This window comes from Metopolophium dirhodum, chromosome 1 (assembly GCF_019925205.1).
Source record: "Metopolophium dirhodum isolate CAU chromosome 1, ASM1992520v1, whole genome shotgun sequence".
Taxonomy (NCBI): Eukaryota; Metazoa; Arthropoda; class Insecta; order Hemiptera; family Aphididae; genus Metopolophium; species Metopolophium dirhodum.
Genome location: NC_083560.1, coordinates 22,013,845 through 22,036,904, shown reverse-complemented (window position 1 = coordinate 22,036,904; position 23,060 = coordinate 22,013,845). Strand labels below are relative to the sequence as shown.

Here is a 23,060-nt window from a genome sequence, read left to right as displayed (position 1 = left end):
CTCATAACTCGTGAAGAATTTCTACATTATTTTATGCGGATACTATAAATACAATTTAGTTACTTGGTTTCGTAAATCAAGGACAACGAAGATATTATACTATATATTAAAACATTAAAAATATACTCTAGAATTTTAATATAATTTAAATCAAAATAAACTAAATGTCAGTACTGCATAAAAATGGAAAAATTACTTAATTACCAATAATATAGTGTTATAGTTTATTTTGCAGCTTGCGGGGCCGAGTGTAAGTGCACCATCAGCTGCACTTGCGTAAATCAGGGCGCACGGACATTGTTATAACGTACTTTGAACAATTTATTTATTTATTTCGCTATCCCTGGCACGATCAATTTTTTTCCAACGGAATTGCGCGAACATGGGGTGGCACTTGCGAAATACACCCGACTTCTCCGATTACTATGTACTTCGAATATATATGGTTTAATGAGGTTAATCCTTGATAGGCCAAGGTTATATCCCGTTCTGTTATACAACGAATTCAATGTTCTTCCAGTTGGCCGTAGGCATACTAATATTTATATTATATTTTTTAAATATACTCCGATAGTCCTATGTACCTACTTATAAAAGCAAACATTCATAATAATAGTAAATCTGTATCCTGCCACTAATATAATATAATACTAGAAACAAAACAAACAGTAGCTGAACAAATATTATAGAACATACAGCACTACCTATAATACAATTATTACTGTTGGGCAACTGCGAGCACCGAGATTAGAAATATTGTTTGTAAATTAGATAAATTTTAACCGTATAGGTAGGTCGCAAGTATAGTTATTTAACTTAACATTAGCAATGTTGTAAACACATTACACATTCCATAGTACTATAGTAGGTACCTAGTACCAGAGTACCTACACTATAATATATATATGTAATATCAAACATTGTATATTATAATACCTACTCGACTCTCTCCCTTTCGGGGCTGCACATAATAGCTTTTAGCTTTTGAAAGGAACACTTTAACTTTTTTTGTTTTCTCATAATATTATATTAATTGTTTACGCGCATTATATTATACATGCAGTGTTCATTATGCTGTTTGATTAGGACAATAATTATTAAGTTAATTATAATACTATAATAGGGATCGCCATCGCGAATAATCATTATCGTCATAAACAATATTATTGCGTAAACACACTATGATAATACCACCTACCTACTCGTAATAATATATTATTATAATGTTATTATTATTCTATGCGTACGACCGCTAAACGCTAATAATGTTATTCGCCGATGTGCAAAACACGAAATACGATATTAATTATGATTTCAATATAAACAATATTATTAAAATGTGCATCGTAAACATCACGAGGCGAGGCAGTCGTCGGCCGTCGCGTCTCGTTCGTGCGGTCTACAATATTATGTTACATTTTTCGGTATAGGCACCTACTTATAATATTACGGCTATAATAATTAATAATATAATAATATAATTTTATTATTATTTATCAAAGTGAAAATACTTCACAGGTGACAGCGAACCGTTTGACACATGACGGATTTTAACGTTGAGCGTTAAACGTATTAAATATAAATTAAATTAGTATTATTTTTTTATTTACTCTAGATAATATTATATATGTAGGTATTTACCGACTATATATATGCGCAATATTGATATAATTTTAATTATATTATTTACATAACACGTTTATATTATTATAGTATATACCTAACATAATAATTGTGTGAAATATTTTAAAAATTCCAAACAGACTTTGATCACCAAAGTCAAATATTATACATTTAAGTATTCACTTCTGTTTGTGTGTACTGTGTCTGTGTGACTGACACGCAAGTTAAATAAATTGTTTCATTGCAGTGTTGGTTATATAGTGTTGCCGTGTCTGCTGGTGTGACCGCGTTAGGACGTCCTGTGACAATATAATTTTCGTTGGATTTTCCGATCAAAATTTCACCGCCCCGCCTCCGCCACCACCACCACCTGCCGATTTCCCGGATTGGCATTCCGACGCACCGTCCAGTGCACGAACAACCGCAGCCGTCTGACTCGCGTACCGATATATTATAGGTACGTAGGTGGTGGTTAGGAGGTAGGTAGACAGGTAGGTCGTGTATAGGTGCCTACTCTATAATTTTATGATATGATCGATAGTGGTAGCTGACTGGTAATAAAGGTTTAAAGCGTTTCGTACCTATATCAATAGTCGTCGTTTCGAAGTCGCGGCGGCTACAACGTCAAAATCGTAATAATAATAATAACGTTATTATTATTATTACTATTGCCGTCGTGTCCACATCCGTGTTATTACCGTACACACCTCTATCTATATTATAATATGTAAATACCAAATAATTGTAAGTACATAATAATAATAATAATAGCATATTATTATCTTTGTATATAAACGACGCCGTCCGCGCCGCGGCCCGGCGGCCGCTCGTGCGTGCACAGATACCGCTTTCACGTCGTCGCCTTAACCCTTTTTTCCCCTCCACCACAAACCACCTCCACCACCGTCGCCGCCGCCGAGGTCTCCGCACGGCCGCACGGGCGCCTACTATATTCCTTTGACCCTGCCGCCACCGCCGAGTCGTGCTCGACGCGAACCAGAACATTTTAATCAATAACAAGATAAGGTGTTGTCCGCTCCGCTATCACGTCGAGACGACGACGGCGGGTCTCGTCGTGATAAAACGGCCGCCGCGTAATATCAATTATCAATATTATAATATTATCGTGATAAACAGTAATAGTAGTAATAACAATAATGAGGTGATTAATAATAATATTTAAAATATTATTATAGACCGCAAACACCGCCGCCGCCGTCGCGGTCGGTAACAACGCGAATAACCGTCGACCGGGTAACGACGGTTGGGTTCGCTGCCGAAGGATCGTAGGCCAAACGACGACGACGACGACGACGACGATAATATTATTCGTATTGTCGTAGAGCCTCCGCGAGCCGTACGCAATACGGGAAGTGAGCGACGACGACGTCGACTTTGCAGCCGCGGGACGCACACTAGCGCGCACGCGCGAGAGGTGTGCGCTGGGCGATTGTCGCGTGCCGCCGCCGCCGCCGCCACCGTCGTCGATAGTGATAATGCACCGCGGGTTTTGAGAGGTTCTCCGCCGCAGACGACGATCGGATGATGTTCACTTCGTCTCGTCGCCGCGACGGTAATAATATTAATTGTAATAATAATCGTCGCCGTTGTTGATATTGCGAAACACCGTCGTCGTCGATCGTCGATCGGCAAAATGAACACACCTGTCGGCTGCCGCGGACGCCGCCGCTGCTGCTGTCGGTCTGTCTTCGTTGTCGTCGTCGTCGAGCGCGCCCTCACGTCTCGGTCCGGGTCCGCTGCAGGTGGCGATCAGGAGCAGTGATGTCAAACGCCAGAAAAACCAAGTTCGTGACCGTCAACGACTACACCTAAGTCAGTCCCCGGCATGGTGGTGGCCGACAGTGCCATGTTGTCGTCGACAGCCAAAGAGGAGCTGCTGTCGTCCGCGGCGGACGTGTACCAGCCCCACGTCAACGTGGATGGTATACCGCCACCGCCGACGGCACTTGGTCCGCCGTCCGCATTCCCCGGCAGTCCCCTGACGGCCAAGAAGCAGGCTCTCAAGTCGTTCGGCGAAATCCAGAGCCTCCTTACGGCAGGCTTCCAGAAGGACGTCAAGAAGATGTTGCGCGACAACTGCTGGCCGACCAATCATCCAATCAGGGCTCAACTGTGGCCGGCGCTTTGCAGGCAACACGCATCCGAAAACAGCAAAAACATGCAAGAGGGATTTTACTGGGATCTTGTACGACAATTGTTTGGGTCTACTGGTAAGAAGTTTGCTATGCTTTTTCATGAATTATTAAATTTTTTTTTGTCAATAATACCTACAATGTTTTTGTGTAGGTACTCAATTCAAAAACTGAGACATTACCAAAAGAAATTAATTAGACACTTATTGTTTAAAAATCTATTGCTGATAAATTTGTTTCTTATAAATCTTTATTTACGTCTTTTTTTTCCTAATAATTAAGATTTTTAATTTAAAATGTTTCCATTTTAACTAAATACATATCTAAACTTAAAAAACAAAAAAAAACTAGGTACAGAATTTTATATTTTTATGAGTTATTTTAATTGTTTTATTTACGTACCTAGGTACACAATATTTTATGATCATATTTTTTTTAAGATGTTATATTATATAAATAGTAATTACTTACTTATTTATGTACTATTATAGTAACAGTAGGATAAACATTAATCAGAGATAAATATTTTGTTTTCTGTGATCATTCAAATTACTTATTTTTCCTGTACCTAGTCCATTGACCATTATTCACTCTTCTATAAATCAATCTTATTCACTTGTTTTAACACATTTAATAATAAAAAAAAAAAAAACAATTCTATTGACATTTGAAAAATTAAACATTAAAAACTGATTTAAAATAGTTAGAGGTACCCACTTACCTTTATTAAGATAGAGTTTTGTTAATACAAGTTTATATTTCTGAAAATAATTTAAACATTCTTTGCATTTTACTAGATCTTCCAGATAAACCAATTATTTTACCGACATTTGTTGAGTCGAAACACAGACATTTACATCATCTTGATTCAACAGGCAAGAATATTACTGACAGAATTGTTTGCGTGCTGGGGTTTGCTTGTCCAGACATCACTTATAGCCCTGCTATATACTCGTTAACATCATTGCTGCTACATTTTATGCCTGGTTTGAATTTAATATTATAATTATTTTAATAACATAGGTACTTCATCTAAGAAACTATCTTTAAATTTGTTTTTTGTATTTTGTATTTTGTATTTTTTTTAGAAGAGGAATGCTATAATAGTCTAACAAGCTTAGTTTCGTCCAAGAACTTAGTATTTGTAACACAAACAAAATTATTGTATGAAGTTACATGGAAAACTGTATTAAATATATGTAGAAAACATGTTGTGCGTACCTACAATTTATCAAACTGTAAATATTATAATAGTTTGTTTTTTAATTTTAAAAATAATAAATTATAGAAATCTGCTGCGGGGCATATTGGGAAACATTGTCCAATAAAAAAATCAGAAAAAATGTACATGGATTGGATTTGGTGGATATTTCAAGGACTACCGTTTCATCATGCAGTTAGTTAGATATAATGAAGTTGTAGTTTAAAGGTAAATTAATGTACATAATTATATTTTTATTTTAGGTTCGTGTAATGGATTGTTATCTTCATGAAGGCATCAAAGTGTTATATCGTATGGCAATGGCTATATTGCAACTTTTTTACAAATACTCAACTACAAGTAATTCTATTTGGGCCGAAGAAATAAATAGTCATGGAGTAGATGTGGCTTTGATGAATTTTTGCCGTCAAATGCCGGTACCTAATTAAAATATACAATATCTTAAATTAAACTAAATAAATAACTGTTATGATTTATGCGTTTATTATCTTATTTTAGGCAAATCCACAAAAAATGCTTAAAACAGCATTTAAAATTCGAGGCCTCAGTTCAGCATACATTCATAGAGTTTTTGTGAAAACTGAGATGATATTGAAGAGTAAAGTTGTTTTATCTGGTTCCAATAAATTAAACCGTTCCTGTTCTAGTGAAAATTTACCTACTAGTCAATCTCAAATGAATATTCAGATGGCCTCTCATACACTTACTATTCGTGAGGTAAGTTGTAGAATAAAATATAATTTAGTAAAATAATAGTCTTATAATTGCTGAAAATGTCTGATCAGTTATTATTTTCTTATACCTTAAAGTTAAAATACCTAAGTAACTTAAGTACTTATATTTTTCTTCGATTTTTATGAATACTGTTAACCATTTGTTTAACTTATTCATTGTATTTCAGCAATTTCTTAGTACATCATTTATCTTTTTCAAACTTCTAAACTTGACTATAATTTAATATTAAGATAACAATTATACGTTACCTCCATTTAGTTGCGTTTTGCATTATTGTCATAACCTCTTGAATTTTTAGTTTTAATCCGACTGGGGATTATTAAACTTTCAGCAATCGTAATTATAGTTAATATATTTGTATCGTTCAAATTATATTACAGTGTTGTCAAATAATCACAATTTTTTAATGTATAAATTATACTGAAATCATTTTTTTAACAAATTACTCAAGTTGTCGTATATTTTAGAAATTATTCTTATAAACTGGGCTTGTAAGCTTGTGAATTTGTATATCAATCTTGACAAGTCGTATTAAACACTAGGTAACATAGTGAATTGCTTCAAGGTGACAGGATTTTAATGTATAAAATTTCAATTTGCATATAATTAAATATTTCTATGTTTTGACAGGTTTGTTATATTTTGGCATAATAATGCATTTTTTCATACTTAAAGAGCATTTGAAATTTTTTTAATTTATTTTGTACAACATGTAAGTGCCAATCTTTTAGATGTCAGTCAAAAACAAAATATGTTTTAAAACATCAGTATTTTAAAAATATAATCAATATATCATAGACATTATTTAGACAATAAAATTATTAAAATAATGTACCACCCATCTAGTCTAATTAAAACAATTAAAATCAAAAGTAAGAACAAAAAATTGTGTTTATTCATTAAGGGGATTCCATACCGTGATTTTCTGTTTTTGTCTAACACACGCGCGACATAGGATTTTTGACGGATTCTTTGCCAAACATATCAATTGATCTAATGAAGTGATGAGAATTCTGAAAACAGATTTGAATTCGTCGTCAAGTCTACTTGAAATCGACATTCCCACAAAATTTTGATTTTTTGATTTTAGCTTCTCCAAAAATTGAAATACAAAAATGTTTAAATACTCTTTTTTAATATGACGTTTTCTGGAATTTGGGGGATAATATCAAAAATGTGGGAAAGTCGATTTCAAGTAGACTTGACGACGAATTCAAATCTGTTTTCAGAATTCTTATCGCTTCAATAGATCAATTGGAAGGTTTGGCAAAAAACACGACTAAAATACCATGTTGCGCGTGTGTTAGACAAAAACAGAAAATCACGGTATCGAATCCCCTTAAAGCTTAGAATAAAATTACTGGGATGCGATTAAGTATTATTTATAAATTAAAAAAATTAATTGACATATTTATGAGTTTTATTGCAATAAAAAGTTTTTTAACTGCATATTTGAGCACTTTATGGAGTATAATTACATGCATTTTTCAAGCGTTTTTTAGAGCATGAACTTACAAGCCCTGCTCATGAATATTTAAAAATAAAATAAGTGAACAAAATATAATCAACTTATTCCAAAATAATAATATACCTACCATATTATAGCCATAAGTACTTCTACATTTTATTGTGTTCAACCTGTTTTAATTTTTAAGTTTGTTATTGTTAAATAATAATGTACCCATACTATTGTTAAATCACAGTTAAATAATATACATATTACATAATAATATGTATGTAAAAAAAAAAATAATATTAAAAATTAGGCTACAGGTTCAAAACTACATGATTAGCTCAAGAGAGCTATAGTTATTCTATATAAGTCAATAAGATATTATACCAATCCCAAACATCTATTCTATTTTTCTGAAGTACTATCAACTGACCTATCTATATTAATTTGATTATTAAGTTATTATGGCCAATTTTAATTTATATTTTAAAATCATTCCGATTATAATTTTCTTGTAGTTGCATGTATAAAAAGATTCTAAATATTAAGTTTCAAAAAAATTTTCATTTCATTATTTTTACTTGAAAATTATACTTGGTAAATTACATAGTTAATGATAATATAATATACACTCCGTCCGGAGTAAGAATATCCCTCATCGCTCAAATGGCGACCGATTTCCCACCAGTAACCTTATCATTGTTATAAACATACAGTTATAGTCATAAGACCAATCTGTGCACAGCAAACCAGTTTTGGTCTGCCGTTCAGGTACTTTCTTATTCCAGACGGAGTATATTGTGATTGGTTCCAAAGAAAATGTGTGTGTGAGATAATATAATTATTTTAAGTCAATTTGTATTGTGTAAATCTAATGATATTTATAGTTGTCCAATAAGTCTTAAATGTATAAATTAATTAAAATAAATATAATCTGGTGATTTAAATCTTCAAATGATAGTCTGATAGTGAATCAAACTTGCATTTTATCAATAACATAACATTTGGTAATAAACTTATATGTGTTATGCTGACATTCAGGGAGAACATTCACCAAGCCCTCGTGCTTCCACGATGGCCAGTTATCCAATTAACAATATCAGATCTTTGATAGCTAATCATCAGGATGTAAGTTTATTATACAAACTGCAGCTGAATCGAGATATTTAAAAAATTTTATTTATTTATTTTTGCAGAACGTTTGAACTTAATTTATATTTTTTTATCCAAGCTTTATTCTGTATATTTTTTGAGTACATGCAATTAGCTTATATTTTATAATTATGTTTTTAGAAATCTAGAAAATAGATCTAGAGTGCCATACATTCTAGTTTAATTTTTAAATTTTAATTTTGCAAGATTAATTCCAGTGTTGTTAATCAATTGTTTTAGTAATTAGAATATATTAGACTATTAGTGTTATCTATGTATATGTTTACACAGACCAACTACTTAAGTAATCACTGTATATAGATAAATTTACAATTTTTATTTAATTACCATAAGTGCACATTAGACAATAATAATAAAATTGAAGTATGTTATAAATGAATTTAGATTTATTTATAAACACTAATATTACAATTTATCATTTGAAAAATAAATTATTGCATCTGATATTTACTCAGGGGTTAAGTATGTTAATAATTGTTTGATGAGGTATTAACTTAATTAGTTTACACTAGCTGATGGTTTATCTTTTGACAGTGTTTCAGATGCATCGGTTATTATTAGGGCTTGGATTTAGTAACAAATTAAATTGTTAAAAAATTTCTTGAATAGTATTTATTTAATTTAAGCTTTGTCCACCGGGGAGAGCTTACATATTTTTATACATTCAAAATTATCTTTGTACGTCAACTGATGTTGTGAGATCAAGTTTCTTGTAAACTAAATTGTTTAAACTGTACATTAATATTTGATGCAGTGCTATACTGCCATTATGAGTGTTAATTATATGTTTAGTTTGTGTAATACTTTGACAAAACTACAATTCCGGTATTCCGTTAATTACCTTATACCAGCCTTTATATTTAGAAAATTTCAGTTATGAGTAATTTCTGGCCATATAATAGTTATACAATTATAATATTGTGGAAACATTGTTAATGGGGGAAAAAGCTCATTTAGAGGAAAGCAAAATAAAGTTCACTTTGTTATGATAAGAATGATTTGTAGTAAGTTTATATATAAACAATTATCTATTACATTTCCAGCCAATAATTATTTTTGCTACAAATACAGCTTTAGTGTCTTTCAGTTCCCACATTTATTGCTCATTGCATTTTTAGTTTTAATGTTTTATATTTTTATTTTGTCTAAATTTTTTTACTTTGGTAAACAGAGCAATACTAATTAGTTACATCCATATTTTTATAAATTACATCTTTATTAAAACTAAGGTTAATTCAAAATAATCATTGTTTTATTTTTCTGATTAGCTGCATCCATAATTTTACCATTTTACCAACTATATGTTAAAAGCAAGTTAAAAGTATAATTTTATTCAGTGCAATTTGTATGAAATACTATTTAATTTATTAAGTTGTATACATTCTAAATATTGTATTCATGCATGAGTTATATCTAAAAGTAATTTAAACAACCGACAGGGCCAGTGGCGTAGCTGTGGAGGGCCATGATTAGATCGCACCCGCTTGGAATTTTTTATTGGTGATGTTTTAATCACGGTCATAGGTAATACAATATAATAGTATTTAAATAGACCCCCACCCTTGATTGAGCTCCAGCTACGTTACTGGACAGATCCAGTATTATTTTATGAAATAGTTTTCATCTTGTTGTACAAAATGTATACTGTTATATTGTTGTATTAAATTATATATCTAATTGTACATTATTACAAAAAAATCAAGGCATGTAACCGGAATTATTTATATCATAACATGATAATATTTTGTTGTTAAAAAATGTTCATTATTTCTCAAAATAATGGAAAACTTAAGTTTATTATACAGTCAATCTCCGAGATATTCAGTTGATATATCACCAAAAACAACATCAACATTTTAAGTGAACAATTTGTTTAAAACTCGTGCAGTTATTTTCAATACATACGGAATTTTCCTTTGTAAAATATTGATGTAAATACTGTGTATAATATTATTTTTGTTAATATTTTATTTAGTGTGTTGTTAGAACCTAAATAAACATTTGTTTTTGGCATTATTTGGAGCCAATATTTGAATTGTGTTCTGAATTCTGATTTCTTCAATTGAATTATTATACATGTTTTTAATGATTTTATAAGTGGATTTCATCAATATGGTTACACGCCTTGAACTTACTAATTAAAATTGGTTAAATTTAATGTATAAATATTTTTGATAAGCTAATGGACATTTTTGTATTAATTAATTCCAGCTTTTTACACTATGGTCTTGGTTGCCTGTAAGGATAACAATGTACCAACCAATACTTCTTTACACAACTGAAGAGCATGGCTGTAGTTTAACTACATTTTATGTTAGAGTTGAACACCATGAACCAACACTTCTACTAATAAAAACTTGCAATAATGAAGTATAAAATAATATACCAACTACATACTATAATTTATTACATTGTTTGACAATACTCTTATATAGTCAATTTTACTGTAGGTTTTTGGTGCATATTGTTCTTCTAAGTGGATCGAGAGAAACAAAAAGGATGATCGAGGGAATAGACAAGCTTATTTTGGTACTGGTGAGACATTCATATTCAGTCTATATCCGGGTAAGGCAAAATACCCATGGGTTGGAATGGAAGTTGATAACGTACATCATGCCAATGAGCTGTTTATGGCAGCTGATCAAAAAATGATCACCATCGGCGGAGGGTAGAGTTTTTGATTAATTATTCTATTTAAATACCTAGTTTGAAATTTGTTATGATTATTTTTGATGTTTATGTTCTTAATATAGTGATGGTCAAGCAATATGGATGGATGAAAATGTCCGTTATGGAAAAACAGAGGGTTGTTCTACATTTAACAACCCACCATTGTGTAAAAGTCTGGATTTTGAAATAAAAGTTTTGGAAGTCTATGGTTTTGATGGAGTGTAAGTAATTTAAAAATCAATATGAATAGAGTAGAATCCGCTTAATTGGGACACATCGGGCGGTGACCTATTTGTCCCCAATATCCGACTGTCCCGATTAACCAAATAACTAATAAACCGAAACTATTAAAGTGCATATATACATAATATATCTTTATTTAAAAAATATATACATACACACTTAATTAATACTTTATTTAAAAATTACATATGTATTAACTATTATTATTATTATTATTATTATTAGCAGTTGTACATTATGTATATGTTACTGTGAATGTCCGCAATTGGTGAATGCTGATAGTCACCTGGTGAATGTCAACATACACCTAATGAATTGGTGAATGTTGAAAAACTAAAATAATACAGACATTTACTAGTGGATGTTGACATTTACGTTAGGATTTTGGACAATGTTGACATACACAACAAGATTTTGGTTAATGTTGACATAGATACGTATTCGCACATATATTATTATTAAAGTACTATACATATAGTTAATAGTTGAATGTATTTTATGTTATAAAGTAAAATATTATTATTAGAGCATGACAAACAATATTATACTATATTATATTTGTATAATTATTAGGTATTTAAATTATGATTATTTTATAATATTACTTATTACAGCATGACAAACTGTCATGACATTGTGTACTACATAAAATGCCAACATTTCTACATTTACACTTCTTTGTAGTACACTTTGTTTTACAGTTACATCTTGTACATCCCTTTGTACATCGGTGATTGATATTAAATTTTCTTTACAGGCAGTTTCTTTAGGCAATAAAACACTTTATCGAAATTATCAACTTGTACAATACTTTATGCTGCATAGGTACTAGATAGTATGTAACAAAACATTTTATCAAAATTATCAATTTGTATAATACCTGTTTTATAATTGCGATTAAATAATATCGGCATTACCAACATTCACCAATATCGTTGTATAAATGTCGACATTCACTAGTGTATGTTTACTAAGGTCACAAATTTAATCAATAAGTCGACATTCACCAATGAATTTAGTGTATGTTGGCATTAACCGGTGACTGTCAGCATTCACCAATTGCTTTCACAGTAACATATTCATATTTACTATTTAAAATATAGAAATACGAACACCACGTTCTGTAACAGCAGAAAACCATTCGTTCATAGCTTTGTCTACTTCGGGATCTTTGCCTTCTCGTTTTCTTTTTCTGTTTACAGGTGCACTTTTGTTGTCGTTTAATTTTTCATATTGTTCACGAATAGCTATTTCATTATTTTTCAATCGGTTTAGCACTGATTTATACGTGCCTATTAATTTCTCTAACTCACGAAGACTAGTACTATGAGGTTGAGCCTTAATTTTATCCAGTATAGAAATTTTTTCAATCAATGTTAAATCTTTACGAGACATAATATTGTTACGTACTAACACAAACTGGGATTAATAAAAACGCACATACATTAATACACATCGACGAAAGAAGTGAACTAAAGGTTTTCGATTTTGTACGTAGGCTAGTTGACTCTTGTCGTGGTAAAAGAAAAAAATGATTGACATAATTGACGTAAGATATAAGTAAATTACTTGTATGTACATTATATGTAGATATACGTGCGTATATTAAATATAATAGAGCCGTAAAGATTAGATAATTACAGTTTCGATAAGAAAGTAGATAATTTAGGCCAAAATATCTAGTTAAACAATTTTATTTTTGTCCCTTATAACCGATAGTTTGTTCCGGATAAACGAAGTTAAATTGCATTAAACTTATACATCCGTTCGGGACTATGACAATTTGTCCCCATTAAGCGGTTGTCCCCTTTAAGCGGTGTCCCAAATAAGCGTATTCTACTGTATATCAAAATTATGAAGAATTAAAGTTTTAAACTGTGCTGAAAAGGTTACAGGTTACCTGTGACCAACCAAAATCTCTAAAAATATTATTTAATTAATAAAATACAATAATATTGGTATAATGATATATTACAACAATTAAATGTTAATTATTATTTTTTAATACAAAATTAACCATAATTTTATTTTTAGGATTCTTTAAAGCAAGTAGTGATTCAACTCAAAAGTGACAAGTCTACTAGTCATGTATTTTTTTTTATTCCCATGGTTACTTATTTAGTAAGTTACAATAAGATTTTTTTGTAATACAAAATTCACGACAATTACAGAACTTTTGTTCCTGGATTTTGATAATAGGTACTTACTACTTAGTTAATAATTATAACATGTTTTGAGGTTGCATGAGTACTCGAATTTAACTACCAAATTAGATCCAAGTTTGAATTATTTTTGATTAATGAGTACTCGGGTATGCAAAATAGCTCTAGTACAAAATTTTTTTAAACATTTAACTATTTCAATTATTAAAATATTACTATCATAATATTATATGGTATATATTTTTTTATTGCAATAAAATAATAATTACACCTTAAGTATTCATTGTTCGACGTAGAGTTGGGCTTATTAAACTTTTCACAAACAACTGTCTGTTCCTGCATATTGAGTACCGTAATTAACTCTAAATGGAAAATACGAGTATATGTGCAACTTTAATATTTATAAAATGTTATTCTATTGTCATATAAGTGATAAATACAGCCTGTTTCAGAAACAAAAAGCCTAATAATTAGATCAAAAAAATGTTTTGCTCTTGAGTAAATCACCAATGTATTACATTGTTGTATCTGAATTTTATCTAAAAATAATTTATTGTGGATTACAGACTTGATTGACTTGTTCATAATTTAATAATGGAGATAATATTGTATATTAAGTAACTTATACTAATTATAAAAAAAAGAAATTCTTTTGGTTGGATTTTTTTTAATTCAACCATGTTTTGCATTCTAATGTCTCTAAATGTGTTCAACAGTTTTTAATCCTAATTTTAAGAAATATTTTTTCCCATATAATTGAGTAGAAATTCAATAAATCTTATAATATGTTCCTGAATACAATTTTGTTGGCTTTTATATTCATTACAGGCTGTATATAAAAAAGGTATAGTCATTAAAAATTATTTTAATTAATTGCTTATGTTATAACTAAAAAGTGTACTTAATTATTACTAAGTGTGTGCGTGTATATTGTTAAAATTGACTCAACAGAAAATGATGGATTAGAGTTGAGAACTACTAGTGTGCCACTAACTTAAAATAGTTTTTAAAACAATAATAATTATTTTCTGTTGAATATATTAGGTATAATTAACATATTATTGGTATCGGAACACCATATAAATCACCACTTCATTATTTAATTGTTACATTTTATAATTACATTTTTATGATTCCTATTAAATTGTTTAAGGTACATCTTTCATCTAAATACAAACATACATACAACTGGTTTATAAATGTTAAAAAATACTCTTTCATTTTACCAAAACATATACAAAATAGTTTTATAATATGTATTGGTGAGTTATCAAACATATTAGGTCGATACTAATACCAATACCTATATTTGATCACTTATTTTGTTTGTTGATTTTGGGCATAAGACATACATATTAGCGTGTGAAGCATTTTTAACCTATTACTTCGAGTATATACAAAGTGCTTTTTGAAATTTACCATTTTATTAGTTTGAAATGTTAAATATCGTGTTCACTAGTTTTACGATTCAGTTGAGTTTCGGGTTCGTGTAACTGAAAATTAGAATAAATTTGATTTCAAATGGTTCATCATTGGAGTTAATTTGATTCTAAATGTTTCATCCAAGATACAACCAGTACTTAAAAAATAAGTTCATATTTATACATTATATATACGTTATAGAACCGGTTTTGAACAACATTTTATTGGGCATAGGCCGCTTAATGTAGGCATATAAGTGTGGTCTTATTATAATTATTACTATACCATTTGTTACTGAGTATTGAAAGTTTGTTTTGTTTTTTTTTATATATTACATATTCTATAATACATTAGTCATTATTGTTTGCTCGGCTATTTTGTTGTTACCAAGTTAATTCCAATATTATATTTATATACCAATATCCTAATGGATAAAATAGTGTGTTTGAAATATCATGTTAGATTGTGATATAATTTGTGTGGAGTGTGAAAAAATTATACTACTTATGTTGTAAAATTGCATTTTGCATATTATATTAAATTATTATTATTATTATTATTATTATTATACGCTTAGACTGCTATACTCATAGTCTAGTGACATATATATATATTATACAATACCTATATTATATATATTCATTATAGTTGACATTATTTAAATACTACAATACATAATAGATGTCTAATTTTTTCCATCGAGCTTTTTAGTTGTTTAAAGTATACATACTTGTTGACAAGAGCATTTTATGCGCACTCTCATGTCAGTTTTATTTATATGTTAATTAATTTTGTTAAGTTTTTTTTTTTTACCAAGTGTACACACAGATAGCTTTATAATATTGTGTTTAATTGTTAAACGTTTATGACATGTATACCCTTGTTGTTTTATTTTTGTGTGAAATATATGTTCAGTCTCCGGTAAAATTGTCGCAACACAACCTCAACCTTTTTACATTCAAAACTTTTATGGACGTTTTGTTATAACTAAAATTAAGGCTATAATATCAAATATAATATTATTGCTATATGAAAAAAAATACTGTTGGATACCTATAAACACAATTCAACTATTCAACTTTGTTGCGACTTCTTTACCAGAGACTTCCATTAGTTCCAACCATATTGCTATAATATGTACAGTAGGGAAATTTTTAAAATGTGTTTTTTATTACTATTATTATTATGATTATTGTTTTTAATATTATTATTGTTTTTGAAGTCTAGTCTAATCCTTAAGTGGCGCGTCTTTTATAATTCCGCCCATTTTATTATATCCCTCTCAGCGATACAATATTGTTACCTTTTAATTGTTTTATATATCGTCGCCATCTGTGATAACATCCATATTATAATATATTATGTTTCTCCCCTCCAGTCGGCCCCTATTTTTTAAATGCAAGTTTTTACTACGTTTATTCAATTTTCATACAGTGAGTTGGCTTTACTCGATTTCGGATGTATATCGCATTCTAGTAAACACTTAAAATGTGGCATGTACTTATGTGTGTCCGTCCAGTAAGTGCCGAACAAATTTTTATTGTGTACCTTTCCCCGCCCTTGACCAACTGTTATACGCGTCATTGCTGTTTATTTCATATGCTATACTTAGCATCTTACTGTACATTTTTGTTACAATTCACTATGTTATTAATATTATATTATATTGATTCGTAAAGATGATTTTTTGTTGTTTATTTATTTATTTATTTTTTTTTTTTGAGTAATTTGTTACCAATTTAGTATTATTATAGACATTTTAATACCTTTATACGCATACATAATAATATTATAGTATCATCTGTACATAACATTAGGCTGTGTACTTTTTGAAATGTGTGAGTTAGACCACAATGTATTCGAACTAAATAAAAATTACATTTTGATTAACAGTATATTCAACAAATATTTTATTGTTCTTTATTAAGAAAAATATTACCCGTTATTTAGCGGTCCCGATGAGTAGTTAATATTAAATAGTGGTCTGAACTATGTTCGTTTGTTATTAAAAAATGTACAAGGTTGATTACGATTTAAAAGCACAAAAAGAAAATAACTTCTTATGTATGATAGCACAATTAATAATGATATCTAAATGTTATATTAAGAGTATATCAGTGCATTGTTTTTTGTTTTCTCTCTAAATCATCTTGTCGAACCAATCTAGTGCGTTAAGATTGAATATTAGAGTTAATTGACTTATATAATATTATTATTAAACTTAAAACGTAGAGCATTATCTGTGTGACTATTTTTGTACGTTGGATTTTTTCTTACGATATTTAAATTTGTATACAAGTACCTTTAAAAAATATTACAATTTAAATAATTCAACATATAAACACAGATAATATTCTGAACTTAAGATTTGATAGTAGAGGCCAATTCACTCTGATATTAAAGCCATCAACATAACGCAAATTTACTATGTTGTGGATGGGTCAGAGACAGTGGGCAGACATCCTCTTATAAGGGCATCCCGTCCAAAATCCTACCTATCTTATGACCATTTGTACTGATGACGACTATCCTAGTCATCGGATAAGACTTCTGTAATATAATATTTGAATTGGTCATGGCCCATATGAGGTATCCTTCGGTTACTTGAAAACGACTTTTCCACTTTTAAATTTTAATGTTGAACTTTTCTAATAATTAATAACATTCAAAATATGTTTATAATATTGTTGAGAAAAATTAACTAAGAAATGTAAGAAAATAGTTTTTAATACCTACATATCCAAATGTCATGACAAATTCAAAATAATATACCTACCTAACCTATGAAATATGTTTTCAGAAATGTTATCGGATGAATACATATAAGAGAATATAGCAAAAAATTGATTGCTTTTGACAATTAATATAAAACGAAATTAGATATTAATTAACCTCACCAACAATTTTGCACACAGACCACAAACTATACAATCAATTAATGAATAATGTTCACTAGATAGGATGTTAATGGCTTGCGTTTTTTTTCCTTTGATCCTACATAATGGTATCTTAGCTAAAAAATTCGGTACTCGAGTAGTATATGCCACCTACCGGAAAATATGACATACCTATCTACTCTTGTAATATTATTTTATGTTCAATTTTTATTTAATTTTACTGCGGGAAAGTACCTGTGTAACTTGAATAATTAAGATAAAAAACACAATATTTTAACGCCATAAAGATCGAACAGTACCATTATACATAGCTGTTTAGCTATTATACTGGTAAATTAACGCTAAATATCCATCTGCGAGACACACCACAATAACTTACTATAGGTTGTTAATAACGTAATAAAAAATTAAAATGTTATCGATATTATGACGTCTTTCTAATATACAAATAATATGAATAAAAATAAATGGTATTCGTGTAGGTAGGTAGTATGCGATTCCTGCCTAAATAGCTATTATACTGGTACCTAAGTTACTTCCACCAAGACCCACAATAACTTACTTTTAGATATTAAATTATACTAGTCTGTGTTGGGTCCTTCCACTTCGGTGTGTAAGCAACGAATTTGTTAGACCGTCAATCAAAAGAGGAACGGTAGTGGTCCATTAAAACACAACGCAACAATTGATTTGAACTTTTTTGGGGTGACGCAGCTGCATAATAATAATTAGGGCTAGGATTTATATGCTTTTGCATGTTTTTTTCCTTAAGTCCAAACTGATTGGTTGTCAGATTTGTCCACGGTTTGGCTTATTCTCGTTTAAATAGAACCAATTTTTTTTTGCATACTTTGAACATAATGCATATAATTGCATATTCATAGATTTTTGAGAATTTGATTTTTTTTTAACTTAAATTTTTAAATTTTTATAAGATATTGTTAATTTTAATGGTGTTTATTTCACGAAATCGATTACTAACCTAGAAAAAAGAACACTATCTCTTGATGGAGGCTTAAAAATTATTTTAAATGTGAAAGATAAACTGTATAAATGTAACGGGAGAGTAGCTCCTTGGTAAAAACTAAAATGGATTTCATAGTAAAGAAGAATAAAGGATTCAAAATACTTTTAAAAAATTGTAGCATTATAAACGGTGAATATGAAGAGGAAGAGGAGAAGAAGATATTAATATTAATTTAATTCCAGGCCAAATCGCGTCATTTAAATATGCTCCAATAACCTCGTGTGATTTTGAAAGGAGTCTTAGACAATATAAATCTATTCTACGTTCAAATCGCCGGTCGTTCGTATTTGAAAATTTGAAACAACATATTATCATAGTAGCATGTAATAATATAAAATAATATTTAATGTAATAATATAAACTAATATTTAGTGTAATAATAGAAAATAATATTTAATGTAATAAGTAATAACTTATAACAATAAATTATCAATTATAATAAATAATAATATTCTATAGTAGGTAATAATAAAAATTTGATTTTGCATATTTTAAAATTTGTTATTGCATACAAATCCTAGCCCTAATAATAATATAATATAACGTATTAGAATACTAAAAAATAGGTACTTGACAATGATTATCAGAAAAACATTAAGTGAATTTTAGTTTAATCAATTGTTATTAATCAGTACCTATATAATATTATGTACAATTAATGGTTAACACCAGAAAACTTTTTTGGTAGGTAGGAAGCTTTTTATGGTAAGTATAGCACACTACACCAGCGAAGTAGAGGTAACTACACGAGTACTAAAAATATTCGTTTCACGCTCCCTTGATCACTTACAATTATAGCAGTTGAAATTAAAATACATATCGGCACAATTTTTTTTTATAATCATTTAAATTTTGAATTTTGACAAGATTTATCAGATTTAAAATGTAATAATTATTTTGTAGTTAAAAATTTATAAATTGTTCAACTTTTATATCTAAGGATTGAAAATTTAAAACAAGGTTCCACGTAAATAGATTATACAGGGTGCGGCAGTGAAACCCGACGATTTTACCATGAAATGGTGGGCATGGCCAAAGTGGTAGCGATTTCGGGTATGTTCTCATCACTTTTAAATACCCGGAATTTAGTGATCACGGAGCATTGGTCGAGTGAACAGTATTACAAAAGTAATGAAATATGAAGTAGTAATGTGTGGCTAACCGAGGAAGTCATTTGCCTGACACAATCTTTAAAAAATTAAGTTTTTAAATATATAACATAAAATTATTTCACTTCTGTAATTTTTATTTGTTTGGCGGAAAATTAATAAAACATTTTTTTTTTATTTTTTCAAATCGTCGGATTTGACTGCCGCACCCTGTATATAAATTACTTTATTCGCAATAATATCATCTTGTATTACATTTTCAAATCTTAGATTTAAAAAGGAAAATTTTTATAAATTCTCAACTCAAAATAATTTGCTAATTTTCGTGATTTTCCCGTATTTTTTCAAGATTTGAACTTCAAATGCTTATAAATGAAAAAACTGTGACTAAGGATTTTTAATATTTTTCAAATGTCAATGTAACAATATAGTAGGAGCCTTGTATTAAATTTAAAGCTTTTTTACCCAACAAATAAAGTTTTATTGACATTCGTAGAAAAAAAGACTAATAAAATTGGAAACTGAAAATGTTCCTAAATAGTTCAAAACAAATCAAAATATTTTGAAAATGTTATCGTGTATAGAAAATGCGAATATAAACAACCAGTGAAAATGTCATGTATATACGTTGATTTGTTTAAGAGTTACACCAAAAACTAAAATCGATTTTGGGGAAAACCGATTTTGCGTAAAAATTCCCGCTTTTCCTTAATTTTTATGTTGTTTTCCCGGCGCTTTTGAAAACTATTGGGAATTTTAAAATTTGACCTCCCGAATGAACCAACTAGAGTCACTTTCCTATCGAACAAGAGACTGTCGAAGAAACCCGAAGCAGTTTTACTGCCCCAAACCGCGATGACAGACACACAAAAATAAAAACACACACATCATTGTAAAATCAATACATTCATCGTTCCACTCAGAATCTGAAATTAGATTTAAAACAATTATTAATAATAGGTCTAGAGCGAGGACGCTACACCTATAATACGTGTTGACTAAATTCTTGCAATTGTACAACATAGCAAAAACTGTTTTGCCCGGGATGAACCACTCGGAACCCAGGCTGTAGTGATAGTTAAGATTCCAAATTTATTTAAAATATAATTCGAAACATTATCTGAGAAATACCGTTTTAATTTTTTTGATATCACTTAAACGAAAAAAGTTCATATTGTTTCGAAGTCTATTGTTATTGTGTTTCTCAAACTCGAATAACCTTTCTTGATATCGAAAAAATTAAAAACGATATTTCACAGTCTACGCTCTCCTTTTTCTGTGGTGAAAATTTCGTTTCTTAGTTATGACTTTCGCCTTCTCGCGGGTTCTTTCCCGCGCAAAACAGTTTTTGCTATGTGCTACGCATATTAATATGTTGGAAGACGGATGCAACACACTGCAGTGGCGTACGCAGGATTTTTCAATGAAATATATATTTTTAACACGAAAGTTAAATAATGTACAGTAGTTACATTTTCCTAAGAAACTGCAAGAACTAAGACAACGGGAAATTAATTTATATTGCTATTGGCTGTATTATGGTTCATTTTATATACTAATAAAGTAATAAAAAATAATATATATTAGGTATAATAAGATTTTATTGGATTTTATTTTCAAGAAAATAACTATTGGATGTACCTGTGATCGATTGTAATATTGTTCCTGTTAATTCATAATTATTATTAAACAAATAACTACAGAATCGAGCTCACAGCATAAGAAATATAATATACAAAATTATACTTCACACAAGTTTGTAAAACACAAAATGATTATATTTTTGACAAAAATTGATTTTGTTTTATAAGTGTAACTAAAAAAAAAACTACCTCGTTATAGATACATGATTTTTTGCAGAATTTTCGTATTACCATTTTCTACACACACCTTACAATTTTTAAAACAATTTTACTCTTTTTGACCTCTAGTTATGCGAATAATACATTTTATTTTTTTCGATTACTTTTGTTTTTAAAAATTATATTCAATAAAATGTTGTTTGGTATGTCAAAGAGTTTGAAAATGCAATACGGACGTCATCCTATTGTAGTTTCTGTAATATATGCTCACAAATATAAGAGATACATAGCCACCATTTTTCATAAGCATTTAAACTTCACATTTCGACAAAATTCGTCAACAATTTGCAAATTATCTTGCAGTTAAAAATGTTTTAAATGTTTGATTGTATATTTAGCTTATGCTTATAGTAAAAATTGATAACAATTGATCATAGTATTATTATTTATCAAATTGAATTAAATGTGTACATAATTGGTTTACAGGTCGTCAAACCCGTTCCCATTTACAACGAGGAAATACAATCTTCATTGTAAAAAAGAGTATGCAATTACCAAAAAGATTCAGTGGTTGTTATTAAAATACTTCAACTATCGACAATGGACATAATTGATGAAGACTTATATTATATTGTGATAGGTACCTATTTCCTTTAATTTGTGTACTTATTTTTCCTATGTTTCCCCCACCACCCATCAGAAAGTAATTAGTTACTTTATTTAACCAAAAAAAAACTATACCTATACACTGTGCAGTTATGTTTGTGAATAAAATTATTTTGTCAATGACCAATTTATGAAAACTCTATTTTCAAATTGTATAACAAAAAAGAAAAGTAGGTAGGTTACGTTAGCTTTGTACCTGTTTAAAATCATTATAAGTTATACTATCATACTTTTCATATTTGTCGTATTGATAGTGTATATGTATATTTAAGTTTAGAAATATATGACTAATGTAGTCTATGGACTTAAGTCTAATAAATTTCTACTTTTTAACTTAATTTTCTCTGTGTTTATTAACTCAATCTATTTTAATATGATTAAAGCGCGAATTCGTATGATTTCACATATTTAGTCTGGTTGATGGTATGATATGCTAATAGTGAGCACAGAATTAGTTTCATGATGATAACGATTTACACTGTGAATCTTTTGGGCCGCATAATACGACCAATCAACTAACTTTTTTCATTTTAAGGACTTTTTTAACATTTTAATTGCATATTTCTGTGTTTTTTTTAGTCATTTTTGTATTAATTACTATTGCAATATTGAACTTTTTCTATATGAGATAAAGAAATCTAATAAGCTTCATGTCATTCCGATTTCAAATAAATCATATTTTTATTGTTTTTTTGCAATTATT

The 23,060-nt window shown here is 29.4% G+C and overlaps 1 protein-coding gene across 5 annotated transcripts; it reads left to right on the top strand.

Moving 5' to 3' along the window:
* Positions 1 to 1,875: 1,875 nt before the first annotated feature.
* On the top strand, positions 1,876 to 16,751 carry LOC132933975 (GTPase-activating protein skywalker-like). 5 transcript variants are annotated; one of them, XM_061000248.1, is made up of 12 exons: positions 1,876 to 2,114; positions 2,820 to 3,854; positions 4,574 to 4,762; positions 4,865 to 4,989; positions 5,065 to 5,172; positions 5,241 to 5,414; positions 5,497 to 5,715; positions 8,228 to 8,314; positions 10,571 to 10,729; positions 10,810 to 11,027; positions 11,113 to 11,250; positions 13,307 to 16,751. In XM_061000248.1, the coding sequence occupies exons 2-12, from the start codon at positions 3,470 to 3,472 to the stop codon at positions 13,314 to 13,316; spliced, it is 1,812 nt and encodes a 603-aa protein (XP_060856231.1). In that variant the 5' UTR covers positions 1,876 to 2,114; positions 2,820 to 3,469; the 3' UTR covers positions 13,317 to 16,751. The 5 variants fall into 5 exon arrangements, with proteins under 5 accessions (XP_060856231.1, XP_060856232.1, XP_060856230.1 ...); XM_061000247.1 differs by lacking the exon at positions 1,876 to 2,114 and having other exon boundaries at positions 2,213 to 3,854; XM_061000249.1 differs by lacking the exons at positions 1,876 to 2,114; positions 13,307 to 16,751 and having other exon boundaries at positions 2,212 to 3,854; positions 11,113 to 11,254.
* The last annotated feature ends 6,309 nt before the right edge of the window (positions 16,752 to 23,060 follow it).

Bases quoted from the DNA above. Each gene is read 5' to 3' on its own strand.
- LOC132933975 (XM_061000248.1), top strand. From the start codon at position 3,470: ATGGTGGTGGCCGACAGTGCCATGTTGTCGTCGACAGCCAAAGAGGAG. The intron at 3,855-4,573 runs GTAAGAAGTTTG...GCATTTTACTAG, and splicing joins ACAATTGTTTGGGTCTACTG to ATCTTCCAGATAAACCAATT. The intron at 4,990-5,064 runs GTGCGTACCTAC...AATAAATTATAG, and splicing joins ATATATGTAGAAAACATGTT to AAATCTGCTGCGGGGCATAT.